The following is a 13,218-nucleotide window of genomic DNA, read 5'->3' as shown; positions in this document are numbered from 1 at the left end:
AACACATTGGAACCATTTCACAAAGTTTTTTCCCTAAACTGAAGACAAGTTATTTGTTTTGTTTCAGTGTAATGTGTATTGCTTTCTTGAAAGCATGAAATTAAAGAGCTGCATTTGTATCTGCCGTGTAATCTGTCTATCCTTCTATCATGGAGACTGCATCTCAGCTTCTTTTTTCTCCAAAGAAATATGGGGTTTTTATTAGGGCACTTTGCTACAGATGAAAAGCCAACACTACTTGATACTGCTTCTCTCTGCCCCTCTCTGTACCCAGAATGAAGTATATCTGGACGGGACACATGTGTGCGGTTGCAGCTTATGGTGTGTGTGGGACTGAGCTGTGGACTCTGCTTCTCAACGCCCTGCGGTGCAACACTAAAGTTCTGGTACAAGCTCACAACTGCATTTCCAGTCCCAAGTATCTGCCAGGCTGTTTCATTTTCTTGCTTTAAAAAGTCTTCCTTTTTCTTTATCTACATTTTCACTAAAGCACACCACATTACATAAGTGAAACCCTATTTTACTGTTGCTTACTGGCAGTGGTCCGGTGGTTAACCGTGGTAGAGTCCCACTGGACAGTTTCAGTCCCCAGTTCCACTGACAGTCAATACAATATCATTAGCCTTTTATGTTAACTATATCCATCTCTATCTTTCACAGCTCAGTGTGATACATCCTTGGAAGATGTCTGATTTTAAATTTTTTGTATGATTCGGTAGTTTGAAGTGATGGTGAACACTGCTTGTTCCACTGCCCTGGCTCTCTAGCTTGTGACGACGTTGTTAGTGAGACCACTAGATGTCAGTGTGGTCACAACATGACAACAGCATTGATCAGATAAATGCTACTTGGGAGCAAAGCTACACTTGCTGTCTGTTATCGCTGTGTTATCTCAGTCCACACCGCTCGTCTTTTTTGGGTATATCTCTGTCTGACTCTGCATGGACTGATATAATTTCATTACCTTATAGTTATTTTCTTTCTCTCATTTTGCAGTTAAGGATTGCCAGATATGGTGTTCCACTGGTGATGTTCAGTTTCCTGTACTACAAGGTATGCCATTTTCTTAGTGGTTTATGGAGTCATTTTGTACAAACGCTGCAGAAGAACACAGGAGAAGGAAAATGGCTTAAATAGATTTTACGGGAGAATATGATAACCAGCTGCTGGATCATAACAGGATACAGAAATTATTTCTGATGGGAAAATAAACAAAAGGAAAGCAGTGTCTAAATGACTTTGATAGACATGTTATATTAATTGCTGTAATGAGATGTTATTTAAGATATACTGTGTCAGAATATCCTCCTCTATGGCCTTAATAAATGCTAACACAAGGTTTTCCATCACTTGCTTTTGTCTTTTTTCTTTTAGTTCTGGCCTAAGCTGATGGAAGAGTTATCAGAGCTGAGGGAGTTTTATGATCCAGACACTGTGGAGCTCATGACCTGGATTAGGTACACACATACTCATACATGCCCACACTCACAAATCCAGTGTGCACATCATATTGAAGCAAATTTGATTAGCATGTTTCTGCAGATCCAATCTCTGTTTGCCTGATGTCCCTGATTAGGCTGCGTGTGTGCATGAGTGCCTACATGTGTACCACCACTTGTTTGTGGGGAAATCTGTCTGATGAGTGATGAGAGCCGACGGGTCTCCATGAATAAGACATGGGGGTTTTGGAAAGGACCCGGCTGTTGGCAGTGCTCTAACCCACCTCCGGGCCTCTGTGGCCGGGCTTTCGATCAAGAGCATCAGCCTGATGGGATCAGAGATGGAGCTGTGATTTAGAATGGCTCCGTACTGTTGCTGCTGTGTGTGTTATGTGTTTGCACATCTGCGTGGGTGTCTGTCATTTTCTGGTCGGGCTGGATGTGGAACATTTTTAGTAGCTTGTATGGCATACCACATTAGCTCTATGGTATACTACCAAAAGGCAGGCACATCACTTGTAGTCTGCTCTAGTGCTTGTTACGTTTCCCATTTATATTCTATTTAGACCAGCACAGTTAATTGAACAAGAATTGGGGTAGTTTCCCCAGAGGGGGTTGCTGACTGCTATTATTTTATACAAGACCAAAGTGAATAGCTTAAACATAATGGAAAAGTGTCTGTGTTTCCATGTCTTTCTTCTTGTTACTGTTAGGATTAACAGTTCTTTAAGATAAAAATGACAATCGTAAATTTGCACCACTTTAGACTGATTGGTTTTACATGAACACTGCAGGTCACTTATACACCGGATAAGACAACATTTAAGGCCCCTTATTTATTATCCTGAATGTGATAACATTGATTGAAAAAGATAGATTTTTTAAGAAATGGCCAAGAATTGGTCTAATCCTATTAAACAGGTAGTGGAATGGCTCATAGAGAGGGAGAAGGCCGGATAGTGAGACTGCGGAGGAGAGATTTGGATTCTGAATGTATTTGTGTGTGTGACATGGGTTCCCTTCCCTCTGGAGCTAATCCCATTAGGCTCTGAGGATTAGGGGCTGCCTAGAGTTACCTTGGTTGGGGCTGAGAGCAGGGCGGAGCGCTAAGCTTCTTGCTGCTGCGCTAATTACATTCCAGATGAAAGTGTTAAGATGGGGAACGGGGTTCATGTTACACTCTATTCTCTAGGTGACTGAGGCCAAGGCTATTTAGTGTTATATGCTAAGATCACAGGAGATTCTCAGACTGGCATAATAAGGGGCACACATGCACATAGAAGTGAAACATATTTCATCAGCAGCTGGTGCATATATATATATATACACACACAGTGTAAAGCTGTAAAACTGGGTGGTTGTAGCTGTTTTTTCATATCCTTAATGAAAGAGTAGTTACAAGACTAATATGTCATATGAATGTCAAAATCGTGATTACTTTAAGGAAAGAGTCGATTTGTGATGAAGATGAATTAATAGATGAGAGGTGAGTGGGCCCTCTGTGGAATTAATGATAAATGTGAAAGGCCCTCATTAGTTCAGAAATATGCATATAAAGACATGTTGATGAGAGGATTATCATAATTCCCATGACAATCTTTCAGGGCCTGGGCCTTTATGGGTTTGAAGAACTAAGGCACAAGCATAATTCACAAGTTTCCACTTGATAATAGTGGTGGCTCCACAGCTCAGCTGTAGGCTGATACTCAGTTCTAAATGGGCAGTCAATAAATCAATAGCAATGCCTGGTTGTTCCACTGCCTCCCACTCTGAGTTATAGTTGTGAGTGTGCAGTTTTTAAAGTCACCAATAACGCTGCTGTCCAACCCATGTGCTCCGTCTCCCTGATTCTTGCTGAACCTTGTATATCGTCTCCTTTTTTAGATTTGCACACATTAAAAAAAAAAACAAAAAAAACAGCATGGCGTCAATCAAGTAGACTCCTAAAAATAATACTTAGTTGTAGCATCACCTGACTTGGCTTACTGACTTGGTATTCAGCATAATGTATTCAAGGTAGTGACAAGGTGTACACACACACACACACACACACACACACACACACACACTTCGTTAAGATATACAGTCAGTTGTTGAGAGTGATGAAGGCTGCAGTGAAAATTATTAATGAGCGCTTTGACAGCAGTTTTGTTGCAAATTCAGGAGGCTCATCTAGCTACTCAGCATGGAGACCCTTTCAGAGAAGGAACCCAACGTAAAAGTCAGCATATTTGAGCAAAACACTGACTTGTTTATATCAAGTCCTTACAAAACCGATGTTGTGTCAGTTCCTCTTTAAATAACATTATGGCCATTTTCAAATGTGAGCATTTTTTGATGGGACCTCTCAGTGAATGGTTAGATTTAGATTAATGGTCTTGTTTGGCGTCATTCTACCTCAAAGCACTACAGACACAATGTCTCATTTACTTACTCATTCACAAACCGAAACACACACCAGTGATAAGCACTGGGAGTAACTCAGTATCTTGTTCAAGGACACTTTGGCATGTGGTCCATGTGCTAACTGCTAACCCTCCGGTTGGGCTTAGACTAGACATGATGATCCACAAGGGAAATTGCTTGGTCATAGCAGCTTAGATGGGCTATTGGAGCGGAGCTGAATCAGTCTGCTGGAGAATGAGCTCCTCTGACCTCTCTAATGTTTAGTGTAGTGGATGGGATTGATTGTCCATAATGGAGAGCGGTTTGTCCAGTGTCCTCCTGTCACTCACTGAGACAAACGTCTCCAACTCCCTACCAATCACACTTTTTTTGTTGGTACTACTCAACAAACCACAGCAAAGAACGGGTAACTCGCAACAACAGACTGGTAGAAAGACTCTAGTAACTCACTGCACACATTGAAAGACCAGAGCTTCCTGAGAAAGTAGAGTCTTAAAGTTACCACCCCATCCCATCCCAGCCTTAGAAATGTGTTGAGATATGTGCACATGTCACAGACACAGACAGCAGATACGACATTGAGATCATGTATGTCCAACATGGCAGTCAAAGAACGATACTGTAGTGTATAAAACACACAGTGAAAGGTGGAGGTAGGAGTATTCCTGTCTATGGATGATACCTGTGCTTCTTCGTCACCAGGAGACGTAAACAAAGACATGCATTTAGGACCAATCCCCATTTTTTTCAGTCGAGTTCATTGTAACATGTAGGTGGATTTCTCAGGGGGTGCACATAGGTACATACGTTTGCGTAGATCTGACGCAGAGGTATAAAATTTAGCTTAAAGTGTTTTAGCTGGTCTCACAGTTTTTGGCCTTTTCCACCTATAGCAGAGATAGCAATCTTACTTATTTATCATGCCTAGATAAAGGTTAAGTTCCTAACTCATGGTTCTGCAGATAATTTCCAGTGTTAATAGGTTTTCACCCTCTCCCCCTCCTTTGCTTTGCGAATCATGTCACTGTGTCTGTCTCTCTAATTAAAGCAAATTACCTTATCCATTCTTAGGAAACACGTGCCACTACTAATTTGTATATCAATCCCTCTGTAAAAATCCATTTTCAGCTCCCTTTGTGAAACTGTATCTTCACCATTTTTACATCATCTGCTTTCTCTTTCTCCTGCTCTTTTAATTGTCTTCCTGCTTTAAATTAGAAGCATTTGACTTCATCCTTAAATGGGCAAAGGGTCGTGCCTGTGATCTGTTCTACTGTGTGTGTGTGTGTGTGTGTGCTTCTTCCTCTGCATTCTAGGTCGTCCAGAGGCAGTTCAGAGAAAGAGTCAGTGAGGGACAGAGCGATATCCTTCATTGATCTACACACCTCTCAATAAGAAGTGTGCCTTTAATAGAATATCTCTTACCTGCTATATGTGTAAGAACATATCTAATGGCTTTGTAAATATCATTATTAGACATTGTATATTTAAAATGTTCTCTACCTCATCAAAGTCCTTTGTATTTGGGTGTTGGGTGTTGTGGCTGTCTTTGGACTGGATATACACCCAATTTCAACTTAAAATATCACCCTCATTTATAGATTCTGACATTCAAGTTGATATGGCAAGTACTTTAACTCACCCGGTAATTTTACAAATGTTCACAGTCCTTTTAGTTTTGTTTTGGTCTCCACTAGATCCTAAAGGAAATGACTCTTCAGTGACCGTAGCTTGACAATGTTTATTAGCTAACTGTCCCTTATATGTGGTGGTGAACAGAGAAACAGCTGCTGATGGTAAGGAGCTTAAGTGCTCCTTAGAGGAGTGGGATACAGTGAGTGAGTCTGAATGGAGATGGATAATAACTTACAGCTTATTGGGGCTTCTGGACCTAGTCAACAGGTACTACTGAACACCTTTTAATACAAGTGCATGCAAACCCAGACAAATAGTAAGTCTCCTGCAGCCACCATTGTATACAGCAAATAGTGTCATACTTCACTTTCATAATGTCAGTGAGGACACATGAAAATATATTTAAAAAATTACACACACACGATATAAACACACATTTCTATTGAAGGTCAGAAGGCCAAAACATTAACCTACACATTAGCCCAAGAACCTATTTGGTTTGAGATTAACACATGCAATATCCCAAGATACTCTGGCACAAAACATTAGACTGTACAAGCTCTTGGAACAAGCAGGTAGCCAGCTCCCTCAGCTCTATGTAGCTGGTAAAAAAGTGGTAGTAAGTGACTCTAGCTCATATGCTACTTCATCTGCATCATTTGCAAAGAGAAATATATTGGTTAATATTGTTAGTACACCCTGTTGTTGGACAATGCTCTGGAATAAAAAAAGAGTAATACGTTTTTTTTGTTGTTGTTTTTTTTTTTTTTTTTTTTGCAATTTATGCCTGTATTTGATTTATTTTATTGTCTAGTGAAGAGAGATGGTAGGTAATGAGGTGGAAAAGGCCAGAGTCAGAACTCTGGCACTGCATTCAGGACTTCCTTATTTTCTGTTGTTTTTATCATCTTTGGAAGAGATGGGTTGCCATAGCGTGCAAAAGAGTGCTGCCGAGACACATGCAGTCCTGAATAAAGTAGATTTTCTCCTGATTTGTTGGTCTAACAATGCCGTTTAGTGTCATAAGATTTGTCAAATATGTGGCTTGTGTAAAATGGGTGAAATATTTAGTTTGGTACTAGTGGGTGTCATGTTCACCTCTCCCATTGCTGTGAATAGATGGAGTCTGCCATTACAGGCTCCAGGTGCAAAACCTACGCGACACAAATAAAGCCAATTACTCCTAAATGCACCATCTCATTTGTGAACTTTCTCTGTATATGCTTAGGTTGCGCTGTGAGGCAGCTGGATTCATGTGGGACCACGCAAGTTCATCTTACCAAGCTTTAAGCCATGCTGTCAGTAATTTGAGGGATGACCGGTAGCTATGGGGCATGCTTGAGGCATAAAATATCCCTTTAAGGCATAGGTCTTCATTTTGGTCTCAATAGTTTATTTCACTACTCATGACAACTGTATGGGGTACATACATACATACATACATACATACATACATACATACATAAGATGTCTAGCATAACTTGTTAAGAGGACACAGTCGCTCTGTGTTTTTACGTTACTTTACTAGTTTAGTGTGACATGAACAGCTTTAGCTAATAAGCCAATTTTCAGCTGCAGTGCCCAGCCAGGTGGTAAAGGGCATACAATACAAGTGAAATACGATATAAGGTATTATCAACACAGGTTCAAATTGGGAAAGAAAACAATTAAATAGTTTTTACAAATACAATGCAGGTCACGCAAGGACAGAAGAGACATAGCAGTGCACATCTTTTGCCATAATTCTGTGCTTTAATTAGTATTTTCTCCTGATGGAGATATCTACTGTCCTTGAAGTGACATTGCCTTTTAAATGGCGTCAATACTGCATGTCTCAATTATTGTGGCAGATCAGAAAGCAAACCACAAGTGGAGTGAATAGCAAAACTAGAAAATAAACTACAGTAAAATTCAATCAAACTTTTCTGATGACTAGATGCACCTGTGAATAGCCTCCAAACTTTTTCATCTCCGTCTTCTTTTAGATCTTTTAGTCATTTTTTTTCTTGTTTTACACTCACATGCCTCTAAATATACTGCAGATCATCAAAAGCCTAACAGTGCAATGTATTATGATAATATTTAAAAGTAAAAAAAAATGTATTCTCTCTCCCCTCCACAGCACAAAGACCCCCAAGCAGGCAGTATTTGCGGGAAGCATGCAGCTCCTTGCTGGTATCAAGCTGTGCACAGGCAGAGTTCTCACCAACCATCCCCATTATGAAGATAAAGACCTGCGGGAGAGGACCAGACAGGTACTGTAAGCTGCAATACAACAGAACTACCAGAGGGGCTGCAGATATCTCAGACACAATAAATGGAAAATCTGAAGTGTATACATGGTAATTACAGTGTGAGCTATACTATTTTGTGATTTGAATAGCAATCAGCAGTATATATTAGCTTTTAGAAAATCAGTAAGCATAGCTGTAATATTAGTGATTTCAAAGAGTGGTGGGATCTGACAACGCTCAAAGCTCTACAGTCATTACTGTGTGCTGAACTTAAGAGGCGACATGATTGCAAACATGTCAGTATCAATGGAGAAGCACAATCAGGCACAGATTTGCCCGTGGTATCAACAATTGTCCAGTTGAGCTGAAAATGTTTACGCTCGAGTGGATGAATTGCAGCACATTGCAATACTTTATGATTCAGCTTCAGATACAATCAAAGACAAGAGAACGTGGATGATGGTTGTGATGGGGTGTCCAACTGAAGGAGTGTATAAATCAGTTCTCTGAAGGAACTACTTAAGGACATCTGTGCATGTATGGGCATATTTAGGGAGGTGGGCTCGGTTTTCTGATATAAATCTATAAAAGTGCATGTGAGTTTCATATTTTTATATGGCCGCTGTAGGGAACAATATCACTTCATGTAATAAATTAAAACATGTATGGTCAAAAAGTAACAATAGCAGTTGTATGATATAGTTCAGGAAGATTTTTTCCACCAGTTGCACCACATCCTGTTTGTATACAGATTCATTTTTGTGAGGGATGAGTCATCTGTAAACCCTACAATATACAGTAAGTGTCCAGGTGTCAGGGTAAACAGCCACTGGGCAGTAGTGAATAACAGCAGAGCACAGGACGCAACCTTGTGGACCTCCGATGTTAAGAGTTGTGTGAGACTAAGTGGCCATCCTATTAGAAAATTCATCACCCAGTTGAACAGAGAAGACGCCAGTTCAAATCCAGCATGAGCAATTTATCAAGTGTATTCATAACACAGGTTATGGTAGTGATGTAGCGATGTGAATATTTGGTATTAGGTTAGGTTGATATGGTTCAATATTATTGTGAAGCACGCTTCAGGAATCTCATTCTGGAGTAATGAGCATAGCAAGGGTGACATTAGCACACAGGGGGATGAAAACGCTCACAGTAAACACAACTGTGAATTCCTGCACATATTGCAGTCAGCACTCATAGAAGAATTGCTGTTGATCGGAGAGCAGTTTGAGCGTCAACCATTTGTGATATACTCCTCTGTTTTTCTTCCCAACCAATGTCCGAGTCCACTTTGAAAAGAAGCATTCCATCACATTGAACTGCTGAGTCTGATCGTTGGGCCAAGTTTGGGTCAGAAGGAAAGCACAGCAGTTCCTCACCCCCTTTTGTGTGCTCAGTCTTAGCTGAAGTTGGTCTAATTTATGTCCAGTGAGCAAACATATGCCAGAAACAGTGAAGGAGTAGCCCGCCGGTTTGTGTTAGCCTTCAGTCGCTTCTTCTTCTGGTCCTGTGCACATCCTCCTCTCTGCAGCTGGAGCTTGTTTAGCCAGTCCAGTGCTGCAGGGTATTGTGTACTGTTTTTATTACTTATCTCTGCATGACTAATATTGTCTAGGTCTGTCTCCTTTGTGCATTCAAAGCAGTTGTGTCTCATCAGAGAATGGACATGGGTCTTCTGAGGGTGTCCTCTGGTGTCTAGAATTAGGATGTTGTTAGTGGGGGCCTTTGAGTCCTATGGGTTGAAGGTAGATGCTTGATCAGTTTGGGTCCGGTTTGGTCTGGTCTAGGTGGGTGGTACATGTCTAAGTAACATCAACATGAACTGATGTGGCTGATTGGTATATGATGTTAGTCAGGTAGTTACTGGGGATTTATTAATGACTGCAATAACTTTAACATATAAAATATGATCACTATTTTTATCATTGCACTCATAGGATGATCCATCCTATGAGTGTTTTTGAGTGTAGTAGCATACCGTCTCACCTTCTCGTGTAATCTTGGTACCAGATTGAAAGGGAGAATTATTTCTTTTTTTCCAGGACTTGCTGTTGCCACATTGCCTCACCCATCCATCTCACTCAGCTCTGCCTGTAGATGGGGGTCGGGTAGCCTGCAGTGATGAGTGTGTGAATGAATATGGGATCACAAGGTGCACTGAGAACAGTGTGCATCCATTATGTCAGAATGAATAGTAACGTAGATAAAGTGGATCCTAAAAGTGTGGCCTTCCTGTAAAGGAGAGGCGAATGGTGGCGGTCGTATTTGAGTGCACTTAGTAATGTATGTGAGGAATTCTCTATGATATATTACAGCCACAGAGGGCTGTCACTGTCTTTAATGGAGGACGTGAAAAAGGGAAGTAAATGCAGTGTTTCCATTTTTTCTGTTTATTTTGTGGATTATTTTTAAATTCCACATGAATTTATATACTTCATCTTTGTGTGAACTTCCTTTGCATCATGCCATGTTGTTACATGTCCATATATCATATGGATTACAGTTTGGTCTTTAAATGAAATAAGACACTGAAATACAAAACATGTCGAAACCTCAAAACTTATGTACAGTAACAGACATTGCCATGCTGTAAACCACATACAGTTCATGAAAAAAACGTGCTTCATGTGCTCCTGCATTCCAATCTCGTCGTCTTCACATTCAGCAGTGCGTGGGTCATCTCTTGGGTAGTTGAGCCTATGTTTTGCCTCCCAGCTGGAAGTCAGCCATGCTGAGCCTCTGGCGTGGCTGGAGCCTAGTAGGGAGCTCATTAATGATCCGCGACACTGGTGCAGACCTTCTGGGCTTTGTGCATGTTTGTGTGTGGCATGTTTGTGTGTGGCAATATTGCGCAATTACATTTTCAACATTCAAGAACCTTAATGATGTCCCTAGTTCTTTTCTGGGCTTATGATGTGTACCATTGCAAAATAATTCATTAGTGGATAAGAAAAACTGTCATTCTTCAACTTACCTGTTCTTCTGAGTGAACCCCCATACTCAGTAGACATACATTTAGGATTGTGTGGCAGTTTCTCTGTTAGATTTTGTAAACTAGCACAAATACACCTTGCCCCTTTACAGCTACATGCAAATAGTATGATTTCTTTAGGAAAACCGAGGAAATTTTTGAAAAAGCCATTTTAGTTTTCATTTTATTCAAAGAGCTATTGCCTTAGATTTTCTCCAGAACCTTAGTTTCTCTGCTGATCACGTCTCCAAATGGATTGTGATACTTTCACATCTGAACTCTCTAGACTGGTAGTGATGTGACATATTCCAAATGGGCTGTATACCTGTCCAATGAATTTTTCTTACACCTGTTTACTAGCATATCCAACACGGTTTAATCAGAAGATTTGAATAATGGCCTCATTTGGAACATCCTAATGGAATGACCCCCATGTAATTCAGAATTTCCTATCAGTGTCCTATTCACGTGCAAACAAACATACCAACTATGAGATTGATTGTGTGCTTATATTAGTAAAGACATTACAAAATTACCTTCAGTCGTGTTGGACTAACAAAACATACTGAACTGAAGTGAAAACATTCACAGATCAGGTATCAGTAAATATGTTGTCTATAAAACAAAGAGGCAGAGTCAGTCACTGCAGTTGTCACTTCAGTGCCCCACTGCTCAATTAAAGCTGTGGTATTAGACTTTTACGAATAACTGAGAGCCTGTTACATTCAAGCCCTTGCCAAACGAGGTCACACTACTGATTAAACTAATCAGCGTTAGTGTGACGAAGTGGCTGAGAACCACACCATTTGTCCCCATTTACCATTTAATTTTAATCATGCTTGTTTAGTACTTGTTTGCCAGATTCCACCTTTGTTCTCTAATATGCATACACTTACTATCCTGGGTTTGCTTGTGTTTTACATTATATTTGCTTACAATTCATACATAAACATTTTCAGTTAAAATCAGACTCTGACAAGTATCATTAGGTTTAAAATTAGTTTATGTTAAATTTGCATTCTTGTTTTTGGAAATTTGATAGAGATAAAGTTAAAGGCTGTCTGGAATGGGACAGTGTGTAAATAGGAAGTTTATAACCCTTTTCACTATATTTGTTTGGTTACACGTGTATCATGGTTCCACTTTCTGTTTTAAATAAACACTTCTTTTGGATTGGAACATAGAGTTAAAACTCTGGTCTGCACTGATACTGATGCATGATGATTGTAACTGTAGTTACTGAGATGGAGCAGCCTACAGAAGCTAGGAATACAGCAAAGTAGGTTGTATATAAATATGGACAACTTGTCCCCACTTGCGTTGCATTGACCAAACTCAGCCACTTGTTTTCGTTTTATTAATTCTGCAGTTTGCTCTACCTCCATCAGTTGCAAAGAAACGTTGGACTGTACACAGCTTCAGCAGCATGCCCATAGCGTCTTATGGGAGGCATTTGGGACTCATCCTTGCTAGATGCATGAACCACCTCAACTGACTCCTCTTGATCTGTAGAACAGTGGCATTCATTTGACATGTATGTCTTGTGTTTTACTTTGGTCCAAGTCCCATCCACTAACATGGATGAGGTGGAGCTTGTAACCTATACTGCACCCAGTCACCAGGGGGAGCTCTATCTGCTTTGGCTTCACTTTGTAGGAGCTGTTCTGTCTTCCATCTTTATTTACAGTCTCTGCGTGTATCTCGGAAGCGTCTCTGGAAAGTTTTGCTCCAGATAGAAAGTCAAGGCTCAGAGAGAGGATTACCACTGTGTAATTTCTCAAATTTTCGGGGGTTTGTCTCATAAAAACTTCTGTTCTTTTCCTTCTTATGGGCTTATGGGCTTATGTAGTTTGTTCATGTAACTCTATGGTGTATAATGTACAATATAACATATTCCAGAAGGATGAAATTTGTTATGTTTAACATTTTATGTTTCTTCTCCTGCTTACTTAGTTTCACTCATAATTGTTTTCATTCATTCATTTTTCCCCTCAGTAAACATGTTATAATTGAAACCAAACCAACTTTCATCAAACTGTAATTCAGAAAATAAATGTGCCAGGAAATTGTGTTCCAGGAGAAAAGCCTTTTCCTTCCAGCATTATTGATGTTAAATTGCAGAGCCAGATGATGTTTCAGACCAAAAAAGAAAAAAAAAAAAAAGCAATTAAAAATAAAAATAAGCCTTGATAAATCCGGTGTTTTCTATGTGTGTGAGCAGGTGTATCAGGTGTATGCTCGCCGTTCCCCAGAAGACGTCTATGACATCCTGAAGGCTGTTGGAGCCAACTATGTGGTGCTGGAAAATAGCATCTGTTACGAGCGGAGACACAGGCGAGGCTGCAGACTGCGGGACCTGCTTGACCTGGACAACGGACATGTGGGTGGCATTCATTCATTTAACGTGACTCATACTGACGAGGTGTGTGTGTGTGTGTGTGTGTGTGTGTGTGTGCGCGCGCTGGCCCCTCTGCCAACTAACTCTGGGACTTGGTGAAAGCTCTCAACCTCTGCAGAGAGATCAATAGTC

The 13,218-nt window shown here is 40.3% G+C and overlaps 1 protein-coding gene across 4 annotated transcripts in view; it reads left to right on the top strand.

Annotated features, from left to right (window-relative positions):
• The window catches only part of dpy19l3 (dpy-19 like C-mannosyltransferase 3), a 42,461-nt gene that overhangs the window by 24,755 nt on the left and 4,488 nt on the right, over positions 1 to 13,218 (top strand). For all 4 annotated transcript variants that reach the window (XM_047581278.1, XM_047581276.1, XM_047581275.1 and 1 more), the window contains 5 exons: positions 275 to 386; positions 997 to 1,053; positions 1,375 to 1,457; positions 7,603 to 7,735; positions 12,910 to 13,068. In XM_047581278.1, coding sequence (XP_047437234.1) covers positions 275 to 386; positions 997 to 1,053; positions 1,375 to 1,457; positions 7,603 to 7,735; positions 12,910 to 13,068 — 544 coding nt within the window. The remainder of the gene's footprint in view (positions 1 to 274; positions 387 to 996; positions 1,054 to 1,374; positions 1,458 to 7,602; positions 7,736 to 12,909; positions 13,069 to 13,218) is intronic.

Source organism: Mugil cephalus, chromosome 3, assembly GCF_022458985.1.
Source record: "Mugil cephalus isolate CIBA_MC_2020 chromosome 3, CIBA_Mcephalus_1.1, whole genome shotgun sequence".
NCBI classification, from domain to species: domain Eukaryota; kingdom Metazoa; phylum Chordata; class Actinopteri; order Mugiliformes; family Mugilidae; genus Mugil; species Mugil cephalus.
The sequence above is the reverse complement of the archived record's forward strand: the minus strand, read 5'-3'. Positions and strand labels throughout refer to the sequence as shown.